We start from the raw sequence: 20,534 nt of genomic DNA, 5'->3' as shown, positions 1-20,534 counted from the left end.
ATTTGCTGTTTGTTTTGGTTGTGTTTCAGATGATTTTGTCCCCAATAGAAATTAATGGTAAATAATGTATTGTGTCATTTTGGAGTCACTTTTATTGTAAATAAGAATAGAATATGCTTCTAAACACTTCTACATTAACAGAAAATCCTGAATGAATCGTGAATAATGATGAGTGAGTTCATATATCCTACCCCAAAGACATGACAGAATTCTTTGGGGGTATGGTATTTGTGCATATGTAATTTTTTCACTCATCATTATTCACAATTAATTCAGTATTATTCCTAATAATGGTAGCATCCACATTAATGTAGAAGTTGCTGGCCTTCTAGGCAGAGTTGCAAAGAAAAAGCCATATCTCAGACTGGCCAATAAAAATAAAAGATTAAGAACACAGACACTGGACAGAGGAACTCTACCTAAAAGGTCAGCATCCCGGAGTCACCTCTTCACTGTTTACATTGAGACTGGTGTTTTGTGGATACTATTTAATGAAGCTACCAGTTGAGGACTTGTGAGGTGTCTGTTTCTCAAACTAGACACTCTAATGTACTTCTCCTCTTGCTCAGTTGTGATAATATCCGTCAGTTGTCATAGACGCTTGCTCAAAAACTTTAATGAGCAAGCCTCCCTTCATGAACTGGCCTCTGTAAAAAGGTATAGAATCAGCTTGATCCCCCCCTTTTTATATTTTCAGTGGTATTGTTAACAAACATGCCCCCATAAAGAAAATGAAGATTTAAAAATAGGTTCAGCCCCTGGTTCGACCGTGATCGTGCAGAGTTACTCCATCTCAAGAATTGCATTTGGCGAAAAGCTTGGCACATGCATACTTAGGCTGACTGGCTCTTGTTCAGGCAAATAAGAAATAAGTGCACTCAGGTTAATATATCCCATTTCTTTTGTGTTCAGTCGGCTGGGGCTTTTTTAAATGGGTGGTAAGAAATAAGTGCGACTGAGCCACACAGGACCACAGGTTATCTGGAGCAGTTCTCTCTCTGTGGGTCTAACCCCAAGAGGTTCTGAAGAACGGTTAAAGACCTGGAGAATAAACCCTCCTCCTCACAGCTTCCCATGCCCCTTAATGTTAATGATGTTGTTATTACTGACATGAAGAACATGGCTGAGCTCTTTAATCACCACTTCATTAAGTCAGGTTTCCTATTTGACTCAGCCATCCTTGCCCGTCCAACATTTTCTCATCTCCCACCCCTTCTAATGCAACTTATCCCCAATGCTTCTCCCTCATTTTCCCCTGCCCCGCTACAAAGTTTCTCCCTGCAAGCAGTCACTGAGTCCGAGGTGCTAAAGGAGCACCTTAAACTTGACCCAAAAAAAACATCTGGGTCAGATCGTTTAGACCCTTTCTTCTTTAAGGTTGCTGCCCCTATCATCGCCAAGCCTATCTCTGACCTTTTTAACCTGTCTCTCCTTTCTGGGGAGGTTCCCATTGCTTGGAAGGCAGCCATGGTTCGTACTTTATTTAAAGGGGGAGATCAAGCTGGTCCTATTTCTATTTTGCCCTGTTTATCAAAAGTGTTGGAAAAAAATTGTCAATAATGAACTGACTGGTTTTCTTGATGTCTATAGTATTCTCTCTGGTATGCAATCTGGTTTCCGCTCAGGTTATGGATGTGTCATTGCAACCATAAAGGTCCTCAATGATGTCACCATTGCCCTTGATTCTAAGCAATATTGTGCTGCTATTTTTATTGACTTGGCCAAAGCTTTTGATATGGTAGACCATTCCATTCTTGTGGGCCAGCTAAGGAGTATTGGTGTCTCTGATGGGTCTTTGGCCTGGTTTGCTAACTACCTCTCTCAAAGAGTGCAGTGTATAAAGTCAGAAAATCTGCTGTCTCAGCCACCGCTTTTCACAGAGGGAGTACCCCAAGGCTCAATCCTAGGCCCCGCCCTCTTCTCAATTTACATCAACAACATAGCTCAGGCAGTAGGAAGCTATCTCATCCATTTATATGCAGATGATACAGTCTTATACTCAGCTGGCCCCTCCCAGTATATTGTGTTAAATGCTCTACAACAAAGCTTTTTTAGTGTCCAAAAAGCTTTCTCTATCCTTAACCTTGTTCTGAACACCTCCAAAACAAAGGTCATGTGGTTTGGTAAGAAAAATGTCTCTCTCCCCACAGGTGTGATTACTACCTCTGAGGGTTTAGAGCTTGAGGTAGTCACCTCATACAAGTACTTGGGAGTATGGCTAGACGGTACACTGTCCTTCTCTCATCACATATCTAGACTTGATTTCCTCTATCGTAATCACTCCTCTTTCAGCCCAGCTGCCAAACTAACCCTAATTCAGATTACCATCCTACCCATGCTAGATTACAGAGACATAATTTGTAGAGTAAGGTAAGGGCAGGTAAAGGTTCTCTCGAACGGCTAGATGTTCTTTACCATTCGGCCATCAGATTTGCCACCAATGCTCCTTATAGGACACATCACTGCACTCTGTACTCCTCTGTAAACTGGTCATCTCTGCATACCTGTCGCAAGACCCACTGGTTGATGCTTATTTATAAAACTCTCTTAGACCTCACTCCCCCCTATCTGAGATATATACTGCAGCCCTCATCCTCCACATACAACACCTGCTCTGCCAGTCACATTCTGTTAAAGGTCCCCAAAGCACACACATCCCTGGGTCCCCCCTCTTTTCAGTTCACTGCAGCTAGTGACTTGAACAAGCTGCAACAAACACTCAAACTGGACAGTTTTATCTCAATCTCTTCATTCAAAGACTCATTCCCGAACACTCTTACTGACAGTTGTGGCTGCTTTGCGTGATGTATTGTTGTCTCTACCTTCTTACCATTTGTGCTGTTGTCTGTGCTCAATAATGTTAGTACCATGTTTTGTATTGCTACCATGTTGTTGTTATGTTGTGTTTCTACCATGCTGTGTTGTTGTCTTAGGTCTCTCTTTATGTAGTGTTGTCTCTCTTGCCATGATGTGTGTCTTGTCCTATATTTACATTTGATTTATTTTAAATTTTTAATCCCAGCCCCTGTCCCTGCAAGAGGCCTTTTGGTAGGCTTTCATTGTAAACAAGAATTTGTTCTTAACTGACTTGCCTAGTTAAATAAAGGTTAAATAAATAACACATAAATAAAAAGTTAACATGACCTTTATGAATTTTGATGCATGTATGTGGCTCATGTGTTTTTTTTAAATTACATACTGTTTTAAATGTCTAAAAAAGTGACGTTAGTTGATGAAGGTTATCTCATAGAACAAAACGTCTCCTACGCCTGTGTTCAACACAGATCTTATTTTCGTCATTTATAAAATAAAACTACAAAAACGCCATTAATTTCTACATAGGTTTTGTCTAACGAACCATGGATGAGTTGGAGCCTACAAAAAGACGCCATTAACATACATTTCAACAATGGCACAGATACAAAGATGAGTCCTCTATATATGTCCATTCCCCCATAACTCCTTGCGCGCTTCTATGTTCACAGATGACCAAAATGGCGGATTCGTCGGTGGGTACTCGATAATCCCAAATTGTTATACAATTACAACGTGTATGTGTAGATGTGTGCCCTCGACTTTCATTAATATACATTTTCAATATATTTTCTTTCGACAGGTCGATGTTATCGAGGGCTGTCGGCTCCCTGTTCTCCGAAAAAATCAGGAAAACGAAGACGAGTGGCGTGAGTGTTGTCTCTTGGCTACCGCTAGTAGGGTAGCTAGCGCTACGCTAGCTGCATAATAAAACAACTGCCATGGCTGAATTTTTGAAAACACAAGCGGCTAGCTACGGCTAGTGGCAGATCGGAAACAAATGCGCTGGTTGTGTTTTACGGGGATTTAAAAATGCGTTCTACTTGTGTGTGAACGCTAGTTAGTTAGCTAACTACGTATTTTGATCGCGTGTGAATGCTGAAGTTACAGTTAGCTAGTTAACGTTATATTTCACATGTTGTGTGCGCTGATCGTATTTAGAATATAACGTTAGCCAAGTACACCATCTAGCTATCTAGCTAGTTTCCTACCTAATGTGTAAATTGGGACCGCGAAGGTGCTCATTGCTTGGATAGGTATCGATATCTGTCATGTCGTGTGATGTTTTTCTTTGCAGCCCTGGCTGAAATTCTCAGTGTGAAAGAGATCCCTGGGAGAAAACTCTACTATGTCCACTATATTGACTGTGAGTAGCCTATGCTTCATGTAATTCAGAGTGAATGTGATTGTAATGTTCTGACATTGCCACCAGTGATCCTCACAGTAGAAGCACATGTACCAGTATGTCTAAATGTGGAAAACATTTGACTAGATGTGTTTGTGTCTCTGCTTGTGTTTTTAAAGTCAACAAGCGTCTGGATGAGTGGGTTACTCCGGAAAGGCTTGACATGAAGAAGCTCCAGTTCCCTAAGAAGGAGGCTAAAACGCCTACTAAGAACGGGCTTCCTGGTTCACGTCCCAGCTCCCCAGAGAGAGAGGTGGTAAGAGCAGCCGGAACTGGCCCCCAACATCCCCCCAGCCGGCCACCCCAGCCGCAAGCCCAGCAGAAGTGTCTACCCACCAAGACTTCTATACCAGACTTTCAAGTGCTGCAACAACAAGTTCAGGTTTGGCAGTAGTGTCTTAAGCCCAGTCCTGGGAATTGTACTCTGATGCTGACAACTAAGATTGTCATTGTAACCTAGATGTTTTTTTTGCAGTTGTGCTTAATACTGAGATTATGGACAGCTATCTTGTTTAAACCTGTCCAATAAAGTACAACCTATTTTGTGAATACCATCATTTGGTATATAGTCTTTTGAAGCTATGATAATTTGTTGAAATTAGACTGGTTGAAATTATTTATAGACCTTTGTTAAATGAAAATGGCACAATTGGTGCTTCATAAATTATTTCAAAGATCTTATAAAATGAAATGTCAGGTGGCTTATTCAAGATTTCTGGTCTTGGCTCTGTGAAGAGACAGAAGTGGCAAAATAAAGCACCGGGGGATGTATTTCTTCTGTTTTATGATACACTGGCTTATAAAGTCATTCTCAGGCATGTGCAAACCACATGTTTATTTTCAACTGCTCAAAAATATGCTGTCTTGACTGATTATGCTTCTATTACAATATTTAGTGGATAACATGACTAGTTCAGGTGAAAAACGCAACTCAATGCTTGTGGAGTTTTGTGTGACTGTCAGTTAATCCTCTTCCTTTCTGTTCAAATTCAGAGGAAGAGTCTTGATCTCAACCTTCAGACTGCCACAGCTCCTTCCAGAGGCAAAACCCTGCCCACACCGGTACAGCTTCAAGTTACCCATTCTACAGAGATCCATGATTAACTACTGTTTTGTCCACAAAGTCAGAATGGGTTCATAGCTAAATTTGAATACTAACAACAACCAAATTTAGACTCACTACAGCTATTTTTGAACTTACAGATGTATAATTCTAAAATCCAGGAAAAACATCTTGCGAGTAGATCAGTGCTCAGACTGGTCGATCTCCAACACATTCCTAGTCGATCACCAAACATTTCTGTAAAAAAAAGATCAAGCCTATTTTTATTTTTTTCATTTGTTTTGCACTGATTGCAGTAGGTGCACTTGATTCAGCAGCCCTAGCGAAGGTAGAACTCAGCCTACCGGGTAGGTCCAGAGAGAATATCAAGTGTACCCATAGGTCTACCGCTGGCCAAACAGATAACTCGGATCATGTCTGCACGGTTTCCTCGAGCCATAGTCTAAAAAGAAGCCTCGAACGCACAGCAAAGTTGATACTGTGAGATTTCAAAACTTTTAAAACCTTGACAAGAGAGAGACATGTACAGCAAAGAGCTGCTGTTTTTAGCTTGCGTTATTATTAGTGGCTTACCTTTTAAAAAATTGTGGAATATTTAACTTTTTCTGGTCATAAGAGTAACAACATTAATTGGTGCATGAGACAGAAATAATGCAGTGTGACTTGAGTATTGCCATCAGCTGGAAGACCATGTTCCTTTTCTCAGCGGAGGGAGAGGAGGGAAGGTGAGTCAGGTCAGGCAGCCTCACCACTGCTTCCTCCTTCCGTCAGACTGAACATCAGATGCAGGCCAAAAAAAGCTAATTATTATGCTCTCTCAACTTGTGAGAGACTAAGCTATCAATTACCAGTGTTTAAATATAATTTCAAAATGTTCTGGGAAGAACATTGGCTATGCTTCATTTTCCCTACCAATATGCGGTGGTAAAGGAATTGGGCCTTTTTCCCCCCCCGGCCCTAGAATATGACTGGTAATGTAAAAGATGGCTATAACACCTTGGTTATGCCTGTGGTGTGGTTGGCATTTGAAATTCCATCAACATAATCTTAAGAGATTAATTAAATGTCTCGGAATGAGTTTTTTTTCATGTCTGCCCATGTTTTTGCCTCATACAGAAGAGGAAAGCAGAGTCTGTGTCCCTGGCAACACAAGTGTCCCCGGCAACCCCCGTGCCATCCTTGCCAGGTTTGGCTGAAGCCTCCCAAGTGTCAGTTTACCCTGCTGTGAGGGACACCAACACTTTCAACCTTAAATCCAACGCCCACGATGATCACGAGCAGCTTACCTCACTCACGACGGTACACCAACATTTTATAACTTTGCCCTTTTGTAATGATCAATCTCTAGCCTCCCACTATTACTGTGCGTCTGTTTTGATTTCTTATCCCCTCTTTTCAAATCTTCCCAGAATGGTACTGCCCGTCGCCCCATGCCCAATCAACCAGGCAGGAAGAGGAAGCAGCCCCCCAACTGTGGGGGAACCGATGAGGTATGGAACACTTAAGGGATGATGACCATTTGTTTTTTTAATCGACTTATTAGTTGCTCTTGTTTCAACTGTAGACCATCTTTTCTCCCATCATTCACATTTATAGATTGATGCACTTTAGCATTATACTGGCATCAACAATTCATTCTTATGTTTTTGGAAATTGCATCCGCTTCCTTTGAGTTGAAACGCATCAAAAAAAATCAGATTTTCACACAGGATAAAGCACAATAATATCCAGTTAGTGCTAGGGTCCTTACTACATTGACAAGTTGAGCTGGGATACTGGACTAGTGTTGATTCTTACTGTCCTTGATCTGTATGTCTATCTTTCATGGTTATATGGTTTCAGTTACAGTCATCTGTTTCAGAAGCCTGTGTTGGCATCAGGACAAGCACATTTTCAACAATTTTACTTGCAGCATTGTAGTGATCGTGTGAGGAAGCAAAATTGGGTTTTTACATAATTATCTGTGTGAACTTAGGAATTATCAGCTATTGTGATTTATTTCCTTCCCTTTCTGTTTAATGTTAAGATAACCCTCCCCAAATTAACAAGGAACGAAAGAACAGGTCAATATGATATATGAAGAAATCTCCCTGTTGACATTTAACTATTGAGTTGTCCTGTATTGGTATAATTAGTATAAAAGTGAATTATTTTCCGTCCCTCTTAAATCCGTGTCCAAAAGCCCTCTAATCTGCTTGTTTTTCTGCTAGATAATTAAGGTTTTCCAGTATAACAACAGCCCTCGATGTGCCAATGTCTATCTGCCGCCAGGAGAGGTCCGTCTCATTTCCTTCTCATTGCCTGTGTGTCTTTGTTTCTGGAATTATTTTAAAGGTTTTGGCCTTCGATCAGACCTTTATTTCATATGAGAGCTATTTCTCAGTGTCTGGTTTTGTTTAGCTGTAAAAACTACCTATGTTTAATCAATTATTTAATTTGAATTTATTGGCTTTTGTTTGGACAAGGTTCGAACACAATGCATCAGATATGGAATACTGTTGTTCTCTTCCCTTTTCTACTATTTTGTGTCAGGACTCGCAGGACAGCTCCGATGGCATCCCCTCTGCCCCTCGCATGACCGGCAGTCTGGTGTCGGACCGTAGCCATGACGACATTGTCACGCGTATGAAGAACATTGACTGCATTGAACTGGGCCGCCACAGGCTGAAGCCCTGGTACTTCTCCCCCTACCCTCAGGAACTGACCACATTGCCTATTCTCTACCTCTGCGAGTTCTGCCTCAAGTACCTCAAGAGCCTTAAGTGTCTGCAGAGGCATCTGGTGAGATGCTACATTAGAATATCTCAATGTAATGTGTGTAATACCATCACTAGAGACAGGGTTTCTGTGCAGTCATGGTATTGTTTGAGCTACAGAACCCCAGGGGTCAAACAACCAGATGGGCTGAGCTAAGGGATATAGCTACACTGAGTATACAAAACATGAATGTTCTTTCCATTATATAGACTGACCAAGTGAATCCAGATTAAAGGTATGATCCCTTATTGATGTCACTTGTTAAATCTACTTCAATCAGTGCAGATGAAGGGGAGGAGACAGGTTAAAGATGGACTTTTAAGCATTGACACTATTAAGACATGGATTGTGTATGTGTGCCATTGAGGGTGAATGGGCAAGACAAAAAAATGTAAGTGCCTTTGAACGAGATATGGTTGTAGGCCCCAGGCGCACCGGTTTGTGTCAAAAACCGCAACGTGGTGGAGTTTTCACGCTCAACAGTTTCCTGTGTGTATCAAGAATGGTCTTCCAGCCAACTTGGCACAACTGTGGAAAGCATTGGTGTCAACATGGGCCAGCATCCACTTGATACCTTGTAGAGTCCACCCCATGACAAATTGAGGCTGTTCTGAGGACAAAAGGGGGCACGACTCAACATTAGAAACATGTTCCTAATGTTTGGTATACTCCGTGTATATGTCCACTAGGGGCTTGGATACAGATTCACCATGTTTATGTATGTGATCCCACATTATTCTCCTGGTCTCTCATCTAGACCAAGTGTAATCTTCGGCATCCCCCTGGCAATGAGATCTACCGCAAGGGCACCATCTCCTTTTTTGAAATAGACGGCAGAAAAAACAAAGTGAGTGAAGTCCATGATCCTCCCAGCTGCATGGTCACCCCTCGTTATTCTAATGAGTTTCATTGAGATTCTCGCTTCACAACTCATTTCTCCCATGTTTGCCAGACATATTCTCAGAACCTGTGTTTACTGGCCAAGTGTTTCCTGGACCACAAGACGCTGTACTATGACACAGACCCCTTCCTCTTCTACGTCATGACAGAGTACGACTCCAAGGGCTTCCACATAGTGGGCTACTTCTCCAAGGTACACTGAACTCCCCTTATATCCTATTGTTAGCAGGTAAACATCCGCTGCTCACGAATATCAGCAATAATCCTATGAAATAATTCCTTAGACATGTTGAAAATACATAAGCTTTTTGCAGCTGACTTACCCTTGCTTTCTGTGCACAGGAGAAAGAGTCGACGGAAGATTACAACGTGGCTTGTATTCTCACCTTACCTCCCTACCAGAGGAGAGGCTACGGCAAATTGCTCATTGAGTTCAGTAAGTGACATAACTGACATTTTAAATATTGTATCCTGGTGTAAATGTGTACAACCATTGTACCTCTGTGTCAAAATGATCTGTGGGAGTGTTGAAATGTGGCCATTTGGTATGCCGTCACTAATTGTCTTGTTTCTGTTGGTCTTCAGGTTATGAGCTGTCTAAGGTAGAGGGGAAGACAGGCACACCAGAGAAGCCTCTGTCTGACCTGGGGCTGCTCTCCTACCGCTCCTACTGGTCCCAGACCATCCTAGAGATCCTCATGGACCTCAAGCCTGACAACGGGGAGAGACCTCAGATCACAATCAAGTATGACTCTGTCCTGTTATTCTGATTGTTTTATTTTTATAGCTCAAGTTGCTTCTGTAACCTAATATCACATTGTCTTGTATATTTCCAGTGAGATCAGCGAAATCACCAGTGTGAAGAAAGAGGATGTCATATCTACACTTCAGTACCTAAACCTCATAAACTACTATAAGGTGAGCGATACTAGAGAGCAGGGGACAGCACTCAGCACTGTACTTTTAGCTGTTAAGGGAACATTCTTGATCAGCATATTTGAACCTCTTCTCTCCCTATGGTTTCTCAGGGCCAGTATATTCTGACTCTTTCAGAGGACATAGTGGAGGGGCATGAGAGAGCAATGCAGAAGCGTCATCTGCCCATCGACCCCAAATGCCTTCACTTCACCCCCAAGGACTGGAGCAAGAGGGGCAAGTGGTAGAACCCTGTCTGTTTCTCCTGGCCCCACTCTCCCTCTTACCACAGACTTTCCTGAAGCAAGCAGGATGGAGAGCACCACAGGTCTCCTCAGAGGGAGCTTCAATAGATTTATTTTTTCTTCCCCCTAATTGTCATCGGACCCTTTTTGTTGAAGATTTAAAAATGAACAAGAACTTTTTATTACCCATGTTTCATCTCACTGTTCTGTCTTTGACAAAAGTAGATCAATTTTCTTAGTCTCAAAGTAGGAATGGTCATAATTTCAGATTAAGGACTCCTACCCTCGGTTTCTTCAACAGTGTGCCAGGAAGGTGAAGGCAGTCTCGGACTAGTCAGAATATGTGCTCATGTTAGTGAAAATCACTCCGTTATTGTTTTGGATGTAATCCTGGATTTTGACTACACGTCCAGTTTCATTGATCCAACACACAATGAGAACTACAGATCTAACTGTGCTTGTAATTGTATATACACTATCCTGTTTTATAAATGATTTTTAAAGTGGTGAAGCATTTCTGTATGTCAAATGTAATGTGCGGGGATGCTCAGTACAGAAAATAAGCCATGTCGAACTGTTACAAGAATGTAAATGTGGATACATGTACAGTTCTGTCCTTTAAAAAAAAAACTTGAATGTAAATTAACATGTTTGGCACTGTGTGTGTCATTTAATTTAATTACTATTTACTGTACATTTGTGTGTATTAGGAATTTGTAGTAAGTGATTCATACTTTTTGTGTTGTCACTACTATTTGGTCATTTCCCTTCATATTTAAGTGCAAATTCAACATTGATTTGTTTTATCTTTTGTATTATCTGAACAGTGTAGGGGTTTGTAAGTGGTTTAGAGTGTGGGAATGGGTGATTTAAATAAAGTTCACATTTTTGGCCACAAAGAAAGGCTATAAATCTATCAAACATGAGCTTTATATAAAAGCCTAAAGAGCCTAATGGATTTACACATATCTAATAAACTAGGGCACTTTTACTGGGTTTCATGACTTTAATGAGTTCTCAAAGTATAACATCTGAGTTGCCATCACTGCTCTGGATAAAGCAATAAGGGTTTATTTACAAGGTTTGACCCTTATTTCTCTATTCGTGGTCATTCCCCTGACTGTCCTCCTCTGTTGCCTGAAAAGGACATCAATACAACAGTTTAGAAGCTGAATCAGAAGCCTTATTCCTTGGCTGTTTGCACATTTCCAGGTATCTATGGCTGCAGTTACACAGGCAGCCCAATTCTGATATTTTGCCCAATTTGTTGCAAAAGAGCTGGTCTGATTGGTCAAGAGACCAATTTCCTGGTAAAAAGATCAGAATTGGGCTGCCTGTGTACACGCAGCCTGAGGCAGCAGACATCAATTTATATGTACAGTTGAAGTTGGAAGTTTACATACGCCAAATACATTTAAACTCAGTTTTTCACAGTTCCTGACATTTAATCCTAGTAAAAAATTCCCTGTTTTAGTTCAGTTAAGATCACCACTTTATTTTAAGAATGTGAAATGTCAGAATAATAGTATGATTTATTTCAGCTTTTATTTCTTTCATCACATTCTCAGTGGGTCAGAAGTTTACATAAACTCAATTAGTGTTTGGTAGCATTGCCTTTAAATTGTTTAACTTGGGTCAAACGTTTAGGATAGCCTTCCACAAGCTTACCACAATAAGTTGGGAGAATCTTGGCCCATTCCTCCTGACAGAATTGGTGTAACTGAGTCAGGTTTGTAGGCCTCCTTGCTCGCACACACTTTTTCAATTCTGCCCACACAGTTTCTATAGGATTGAGGTCAGAGCTTTGTGATGGCCACTCCAATACTTTGACATTGTTGCCATTTTGCTACAAATTTCGAAGTATGCTTGGGGTAATTGTCCATTTGGAAAATCCATTTGCGACCAAGCTTTAACTTCCTCACTGATATCTTGAGATGTTGCTTCAATATATCCACATAATTGTCCTTTGTCATGATGCCATCTATTTTGTGAAGTGCACCAGTCCCTCCCGCAGCAAAGCACCCCCACAACATGATGCTGCCACCCCCGTGCTTCACGGTTGGGATGGTGTTCTTCGGCTTGCAAGCCTCCACCTTTTCCCTCCAAACATAATAGTCATTATGGCCAAACAGTTCTATATTTGTTTCATCAGACCAGAGGACATGTCTCCAAAAAGTGTGATCTTTGGCCCCATGTGCAGTTGCAAACCGTAGTCTGGCTTTTTTTATGGCGGTTTGGGGCAGTGGCTTCTTCCTTGCTGAGCGGCCTTTCAGGTTATGTCGATATTGGACTCGTTTTACTGTGGATAAAGATACTTTTGTACCTGTTTCCTCCAGCATCTTCACAAGGTCCTTTGCTGTTGTTCTGGGATTGATTGCACTTTTCGCACTAAAGTACGTTCATCTCTAGGAGACAGAACGCGTCTCCTTCCTGAGCGGTATGACAGCTGCGTGGTCCCATGGTGTTTATACTTGTGTACTATTGTTTGTACAGATGAACGTGGTACCGTCAGGCGTTTGGAAATTGCTCCCAAGGATGAACCAGACTTGAGGTCTACAATGTTTTTTCTGAGGTCTTGGCTGATTTCTTTTGATTTTCCCATGATGTCAAGCAAAGACGCACTGAGTTTGAAGGTAGGCCTTGAAATACATCCACAGGTACACCTCCAATTGACTCAAATGAAGCTTCTAAAACCATGACATAATTTTCTGGAATTTTCCAAGCTGTTTAAAGGCACAGTCAACTTAGTGTATGTAAACTTCTGACCCACTGGAATTGTGATACAGTGAATTATAAGTGAAATAATCTGTAAACAATTGTTGGAAAAATGACTTGTGTCATGCATGTCCTAACCAACTTGCCAAAACTATAGTTTGTTAACAATACATTATTGGAGTGGATGAAAAATGAGTTTTAATGACTCCGACCTAAGTGTATGTAAACGTCTGACTTCAACTGTAAGTAAAATGGAGCTATATTGCACTCCACTCCAGAAGTTTCTGTCTACAGAGAGAATGTCTACAGAGAGAAATGCTCTCACCTCAAAGAAGGTGTCAATGAGACGCTCCAGAACACAGCCCTGAGAGCGGAAAGTCTGCTGGTTCTGATCTATGGATGCCAGCAGTCTGAGGTAGCTGGTGATCAGCTCTATCTCCCTATGGACCAGTCATGTTGGGGCTCTTGTTAGATTGCGACTACAGCACATAGACTAGTTTGTAAAATGGCTTGGCAAAACAGGCTTTTCTGTTTGCATTGTGAACCAAATTGACAGCTGGCTTTTCTCCTGTTTTGTGTTAGACATAGTTTCTTACCTCTTTCCATACTTATTTTCACTATAGGTCAATTTGAGGGCCTCTTCATAGAACTCCTCATCGGTCTGTGGTTCAATAGGCTGGGGCTCTACAGACAGGAGGAGAGGAGACTGGTTCAGTCCTGTCTTTCTGCTGCTTATTGTTTGTATTTTGCCTCACCCACAAGTACATGTGGTAGCCTTTTGAAAAATGTCGGACCGACCGAACAACCAACCTAACTTCTTCATTGACTGCATCTCGCTCTCATATATATCCTGGAACTAAAGTAGAAAAGAATGCAGTGGTATGTTCAGCAACATCTACTCCAGTATCTGTCTTTTTTGCCTTATTGTTTGTCATGGTCGGAATACCTTTTGGATCTTTGACGCCATCCGTCTCTTGATTGTCATCTGGAAGTTGTCGACGAGAACAGCAATGAATAGACTATGCAGATAAAATGACAATGTACAATTAAAAGGGTGTTTGCTCTTGAAGAACATAGTAGGAGTATCAGACATGCATTGTAGTGTCTTTGTTGCAACATTTTCAAGCCTACTCACTTGAGGAAAGTGAAGTATTCCACCACAATGTACAGGACAAGGAAGATGATAATATGTGGTGCACCTGTCATTTTTAGAAAGTTAAAGTCTTGACCACAAATAGTTACATCATGTGATGATTGATGATGCCCAACTTCTAGACCATGCATGACACACACACTGTAGTGTTCCCTCTCTCACCGTTGTCTCGGCTGGTAGAGTAGATGAAAGCCCAGTCATCCAGCGTGAGCAGCTGGAACAGAGTGAAAATTGTCCGAAACATGGTGCCAAAGCGATGCGGGTCAGACTCGTTGAACATCTCTCGGAAAATTACAGCAAACATGAAGAGGAATGTGAACATGAGGATGATGATGGCCCCCATGGACTGGAGAGACTGGAGACAGGTGGACACGATGGACTGGAGATTTTGGAGAAAGCTGTCAAGGAAAGGATGACATGTTACTGAATCATGATGAAAGATATTAGATGTTGATGTATTAATATAGGTTATGTACTTGGGGTGTCAGACTTCATCCATTGAAGTGCCTATGAAAGGAAATGAAACAGAAAGGTGGTCGGTCTGAATAATGAGTTCATGCTGAAAAACATTCATGCATCCTACCGGATGGTACGCAAGACCCGGAACGCTCGGATGGCCCGGACCCCTTTGAAGAGCTTGAGGATGCGGAAGATTGTGGATGCCTGACCTCCACTGAAGTTCCCTGTAGACTCAATGAGTGGCAGCAGGAAGTCAATGAGGCTCATCGTAATGATGAAAAAGTCTGAGACAGGCAGAGAACAGAGGGGAAAAATAGAAATGAGATGAAACAGTGGGAGACTGATCCCAAGCCAATGCAAACAGCTACTTACCCAGGTCATTCCATGGGTTTTTGAAGTAGAGTCGACCCCAGACAAGCAATTTCAGCACACATTCCATTAAATAGATTGCCAGAAAAGCGGAATCCAAAGCTGAGAAGAACCACCCTGGCATTGGGAAACAAAACAGATGTCATTAACACACTTCAACCCATTCATGAGCTCTTTATGCAGGAGGATAGAGAACTTACTAAAAGTAGATTTTAAAGAGTCAATGTATTTTCCCTGTTTCTCACACCTCCTCTCACAGTCACACTTTCAAATGTCTGGGCCACTAGGGTCCCTGTGTTGAGCACCACCACAAACAGGATGAACTTGTCAAACATGGGGTCTTCTGTGAAGGCCACAATGATCCTGAACAGCTGATGCATCCAGTCCTGCAGAGCACCCCATGCCCTCAGCCAACCTTTTCTAGAGTTTCGCTGTTCCCTGATCCTTCGCTGCTCATCTGAGAGAAAGAGAGAGAGAGCGAGAGAGAGAGAGAGAGCGAGAGAGAGAGAGAGAGAGAGGAGAGAGAGAATAGAGAGAGAGGAGAGAGAGAGAGAGAGAGAGAGAGAGAGAGAGAAGAGAGAGAGAGAGAGAGAGAGAGAAGAGAGAGAGAAGAGAAGAGAAGAGAGAGAAGAGAAGAGAAGAGAAGAGAAGAGAAGAGAAGAGAAGAGAAGAGAAGAGAAGAGAAGAGAAGAGAGAGAAGGTTGGTGGCACCATAGGAGGTTGGTGGCACCTTAATTGGGGAGGATGGGCTCATGGTAATGACTGGAACAGGATGGGTATAATGGTTTCAAACACATCAAACATGTTTGACTCTTCTATTTATTCCATTGCAGCCATTACAATGAGTCTGTTCTCCTATAACTCTTCCCACCAGCCTCCTCTGGCACACTCATAATTAAAGTGGCCGTTGTGATTTGTAACTTTTCCGGAACAGTTTGCCTCTATGACGATAGTCGTCAGTATACCATACTTCACATACCTTTTTGGATGAGCCTCTTCAACATTTCACCATCTAAGGCCTCACATGTTGAGAACACTCGCTTCTTGTGTGGCTGCTTGGAGGCTACAGATGACTTGTGGTGGCTGGTTGAGCCTGCATAATAGATAATGAATGATGATGAGACATACAAACACACAGAAGTACAGAGAGATTTGATGACAGTGTGGATTATAAATATTGGATTCTGAAGTCATTCTTCCATGTAAAAGTAAAACGTTGTGAGTTTGGGCGGTGGTGGGTGTCTTGCCCTTTCTAGCCACTGTCTGCCTGTATGATGGTCGATTTTCCATCTTGCACTCCAGGCTAAACACACACACTGCAGAGAAGAGTACCAGTGAAGTATAATGAAAACATGTAACATCAAACCTGTAATCTCTTATTGTAACAACATGTAAAGCTACTGACCACCAAAATGGTCATAGTGGATCTTGAGCACTTTCTGATGGCAGCACAATGATTTATTGTATTGTTAGACTTAGAGGAACTTTAGTTTTCCAAGGGAACATTACTTCATGCCATCACTACTTTATCTTCACCACAATTCCCAGTGTCATTAGCTACAAACACTTCTAATTAAGGCATATGTCAAATATTCATCAATACAAACAAGTCGCTAAGCATTTACCGGATTGTCTCTGGAAAAATAAAACCTTCGGCATAGAGGAAGGGTAGAGAATGCCACTGAAATACATCTGTGCGTCATAAGGACGTCTTTATTCTCAACACTTCCTTGACCATTCTATTCCATCCATTCTATTATTCTCTACTGCGCTATTATTTATCGTTTTTTTTCTCTCTCCACAAGGATGCGGGATGATAACAGTTTAGCTTACAACAATTGTTTCTATTTGATGTGAGAGGATCTCTTGCGTCAAAAAATGAACGAAGGACACTTCCTTGGCTTGTTATAATAAAACATTTCAATTTGAACCATTTCAATTTATTTTGGAATAGTGGTGGAAAAAACAGGACGTAGTCTACTTATATTTTGTCCGATTTCTAACACATTTTGAAATAGTAATATGGTTACGTTTTGAAATGTAGGTCGTCATTGTAAATAAGAAGGTTCTTAACGGACTTACCTGTATAAGTAAAGGTGACACGAATATTTTTTTTAAATGGCTATTCACTACGTTTTATGAAAACAACGATACGTGCATAATTTCGTAAATATAGGCAAAATTGTTATTCCGTTTTTTTTTATCCGTAAGAAGTCGAAAACAACTTCCTGTCTTTGGAATTTAATAAGCGTTATCCTACTTCCGGCAGTCACGGAGTACCCCCAACAGTACACATTTTTGATGTGACCCTGGACACCTAATTCAACTTGTCAACTTATCATCAAGCCCTCAATGAGTTGAATCAGGGGAGTTTGTCAGGGGCAACAACCAAAATGTGTGCTGTTGGGGGTACTCGAGGACTAGAGTTGGAAAACACTCCTACTGCACCCTTCCCCTGAAGTTGGACCTAATGACCACTGTCAAGGTCGATGCGTAAAGTTGGAAAAATGTATTGTCGATAAGGACTATTCTACATCAAATGGGGACATGGAATAGTCCATATTTTTTAATAGACTATTTGCTCTAAATAAAGAGCATACTTTTAGAATTGGTGTTGGAGATTATATGGTATGTATGGTAAGTGTATGTTGCAGGAAATGGATCTAACCTAACAAAAAGTAAAAACACTATGACATATAATATAATACATATAAATATATAAATATAATAAATACACAAATACACAATTGCATAGTAGATTTATACTCCCTTTATTATTTTAGGAAGAAGTTGGCATGGTAATATTGTTTCAACGAAAAATATGACATTAATTTGGTCAGAGGTAATTAGAGGCAATGCGAAATAGCTTTTTTATCATTACGCAAATCATCACAGTCAAAAGCAACATGATTAATACAAATGTGAGCAGATAAATAAACAAACACATACATTATTAAATATACAAATAAATAAATATCAAATAAATAATTGATTAGATAGATAGATAAATATAACTTTGTAGAAAACAAAACGAATTTACACAAAACTATAGCCAACTATTCAGGAGAAATATTTCTGATTTCACAACAATTGTTTAGAAGAACTCTGTCCAAACATGGAATTCTGTCATAATTCCCGAAACAAACAGTCTGATGTTATTAAATCGTTTGAGACAAAACGATGACCTGTCTGCTCTCCGTTGGGTGATATTTGTTTATGTGTCTGGTGAGGCCGGAGGAGGAGAATACATTTTCACCACAAAATCGACACGGAAACACCTCTCCTGTCACCTTTGTGATGCACTCAGTCCCTGCGTATTTGGAGGAGGGCTCGGGTGTTTCTGAGCGGGACTCGAGCAGACTGTTGGGTTGTTGGTCGGAGACTTTGGCCGAATGAGACTGATTCTGAGGATGACTAGCTGCCTTCCTATTGTGCAAGGCCAAGTGTTTCCTCAGGTACGCTTGTTTTCTGAATTTCTTTGAGCACTGTGGGCATCTGAACATAATTTCTTCCTCAGAGCCCGAGTCTGAGTGTGGCGGGGAGGGTGGGAGCGCCTCTCTGGCTGTTGGTGTGTCAGGTCGGCTCTCCTCTCTCTGTGATGAGACTCTCTCCACTTGGAAACCCTTTGGCTTGTGCCAACGTCGGTGGGAGGCCAGGTTAGCGGGACAACTAAACACTTTGTCACACTCGTCGCAGCGATATTCGATTCGGACGATGCGAGAGCACTTGTGAAAGGCCAAAGTGAGAGGGTCTACATACCGCTCCTTGCAAAGCTGACAGATGAATTCTCCAAGCGGAATGCTGGTGTTGGAGCGTTGCTTCACCTCATCCTCTGCCTCCTCTGTAATGCGCAATCCGAGGACGGGAGATGTGGTTACCTCATCCCGGAGGCTGGACTTCTTCTCTTGGTTTTGGGAGCTTGAGGACTTGCGCTTTTTAGAATTAGTATGGGGAGATTTAGCGTTGGAGGAGGCAGGCCGCTTCACTGATGTATATTTAGCATTCCCGCACATGGTGTCCAGTCTGGTGGTCATCTCCTGAAGAGACGACGACACTGGGGAACCATCAATGGTGAAACTTCCCAAATTTGCCTCGGGGAAGGTATCTGCTGGAGCAGAAGAAAGAGAGCTTAGCATTTGATGAGCGGCGTCCACGGGTGTGTATTGATATCCCTCGCTGTCAGGCCGGGTCGGGCTCAGTGAAGGCGCACAGTGAGACTCTGGAATTCCACCGAAAATACCCGGCTGGGAACTCTGATAAAGTTGTGGCACACGGAAGGCAGTGCATGAGCCGGGGCATTTTCGACCAGCGAAGAGCAGTTGGCGTCCAGCGCCAAGTCCTCCTCGCGTATCCTGTATGAAACAGGACCAGCCTTTTTAGAACGTTTTATAAGGAAACCCTTTGGCATGGTGACTGTCAGGAAGCACACTCGACGCGTTATAAACAACCTCAATAAGATTTTGCTGTTAAAGTCGAGGCCAGAAATTGGAATGAGGCGTGTCTAATCGCAGTGCGCCCTATTCGCTCTGCAGTACTTGTCCACACTGGCCCTCTGTCGTTTGTCTCCGTCTTTATAAAGGCCCCGAGCGGTCATTGTGCGTCAGTTCGGACGCAGATGGCAGCAGTCCAGCCGTCAATAGAAAGGCCCGGCAACATGATCCACCGGGAGTCTCTGAGGAGCACAGCGACAGATGTCAGCCTCCCCCATTGCGGAGTCCCCCCCAGACCACTTGTCCCGTCCTTGACGGTCCCTTGCCATTATGCAGATTACACAGAGCCACACCACACTTATCCAGCCTTTATCCTCCCATGTCCTCTGAGACTATTCAACACACACGTACCGCAGCCGTCCATCCATTCATCAAAACACACGATTCAAAAGGAGGAGGGGGGGTGAGTCAGACTTGTGCCAGTTTGGGGGTAAAGAGGCAGAGGGAAGAGGCACAGCACCAGTACATCTATGCAGATCAGTGCCGATGCGCTGCTCAAATGCGCCTTAAACATAGACGTCCAGGGGCATTCAACCCGTTGAACAATTTAATTTAATGTGATTTCAACATCAAAATAATAAAAATCACCAAAAAAGTAACTCCATTTGTGCAGTTATTTTACGTTTTGGGAATTCAGGCCAATCAATTATTTTATCATCAACGTTTAAATACATTTTGCTCCCTAGTTGTGGCAAACATTGAATACCTCCAACGTCAAACGTCTCAACTCAACAATAGAAACAGTCTGTCATGTCATTGTCAGTGAAATTAACCATTTTTATCACACGTTTACAATCTGGCGGAAAAAACACATTACATATACAGACCCAACCCCCAACATAACAAAAATACATATTATTAGCAGCAAAGCTATCTGAATCAGGGCTGTCTTGTAAAGGGCAACAAAAACGTTTGAAATCAATAAATGGTAAAGGTCACAGACCAAACATCTTCCATAGCCTAACTGTAAAGCCATGAAACGTGTGACAGGTTTACCTATTAACTAAATGTCAGTGTTTAAAACTTAAACATAAGGCATTTAGATTTGCCAATTAATGTTCTTATCTTAAACACAGGTTGTTTAGTATGCAAGATTAAACATGATAGTCAGCTTTTTCCAGTCACTTTCCAACCAGGAGAACACCTATATCTCCTGTGTTCAGATTTTAAACACTAGTGTTTACTTTCCCATCATCCTGTTTAGAGTGCATTGTCACGAGAAATTGATGTGACTTTCCATGCCTTTTAT

The 20,534-nt window shown here is 41.8% G+C and overlaps 2 protein-coding genes and 1 pseudogene across 2 annotated transcripts; 1 reads left to right on the top strand and 2 right to left on the bottom strand.

Annotated features, from left to right (window-relative positions):
- The first annotated feature begins 3,441 nt into the window (after positions 1-3,441).
- LOC135544274 (histone acetyltransferase KAT5-like) lies at positions 3,442-11,020 on the top strand. The gene is made up of 15 exons (XM_064971761.1): positions 3,442-3,509; positions 3,617-3,683; positions 4,112-4,180; positions 4,339-4,601; positions 5,213-5,281; positions 6,399-6,581; positions 6,692-6,772; positions 7,493-7,558; positions 7,815-8,063; positions 8,797-8,886; positions 8,992-9,132; positions 9,282-9,375; positions 9,525-9,684; positions 9,776-9,857; positions 9,968-11,020. Exons 1-15 carry the CDS (start codon positions 3,486-3,488, stop codon positions 10,100-10,102), a joined length of 1,773 nt encoding a protein of 590 aa, XP_064827833.1. The 5' UTR covers positions 3,442-3,485; the 3' UTR covers positions 10,103-11,020.
- A 76-nt stretch (positions 11,021-11,096) lies between these two features.
- Positions 11,097-15,188, bottom strand: LOC135544275 (cation channel sperm-associated protein 1-like). The gene is made up of 10 exons (XM_064971762.1): positions 15,043-15,188; positions 14,799-14,912; positions 14,551-14,710; positions 14,130-14,365; positions 13,950-14,013; positions 13,761-13,833; positions 13,625-13,670; positions 13,411-13,498; positions 13,140-13,254; positions 11,097-11,236 (listed from the first exon to the last, which is right to left on the bottom strand). Exons 1-10 carry the CDS (start codon positions 15,173-15,175, stop codon positions 11,198-11,200), a joined length of 1,068 nt encoding a protein of 355 aa, XP_064827834.1. The 5' UTR covers positions 15,176-15,188; the 3' UTR covers positions 11,097-11,197.
- A 2,402-nt stretch (positions 15,189-17,590) lies between these two features.
- LOC135543891 (insulinoma-associated protein 1a-like) lies at positions 17,591-19,315 on the bottom strand (annotated as a pseudogene).
- Between the last annotated feature and the right edge of the window lie 1,219 nt (positions 19,316-20,534).

Source organism: Oncorhynchus masou, chromosome 8 (genome assembly GCF_036934945.1).
Source record: "Oncorhynchus masou masou isolate Uvic2021 chromosome 8, UVic_Omas_1.1, whole genome shotgun sequence".
NCBI classification, from domain to species: Eukaryota; Metazoa; Chordata; class Actinopteri; order Salmoniformes; family Salmonidae; genus Oncorhynchus; species Oncorhynchus masou.
This window is presented reverse-complemented; position numbering and strand designations above follow the sequence as displayed.

Coding starts and splice junctions, on each gene's coding strand:
- LOC135544274 (XM_064971761.1), top strand. CDS start 3,486: ATGACCAAAATGGCGGATTCGTCG. Junction 4,602..5,212: donor TGCTGCAACAACAAGTTCAG/GTTTGGCAGTAG, acceptor GTTCAAATTCAG/AGGAAGAGTCTTGATCTCAA. Junction 9,685..9,775: donor AGACCTCAGATCACAATCAA/GTATGACTCTGT, acceptor GTATATTTCCAG/TGAGATCAGCGAAATCACCA.
- LOC135544275 (XM_064971762.1), bottom strand. CDS start 15,175: ATGCATCAGCTGTTCAGGATCATTGTGGCCTTCACAGAAGACCCCATG. Junction 13,834..13,949: donor GAATACTTCACTTTCCTCAA/GTGAGTAGGCTT, acceptor TTATCTGCATAG/TCTATTCATTGCTGTTCTCG. Junction 11,237..13,139: donor TCATTGACACCTTCTTTGAG/GTGAGAGCATTT, acceptor TGTCCTTTTCAG/GCAACAGAGGAGGACAGTCA.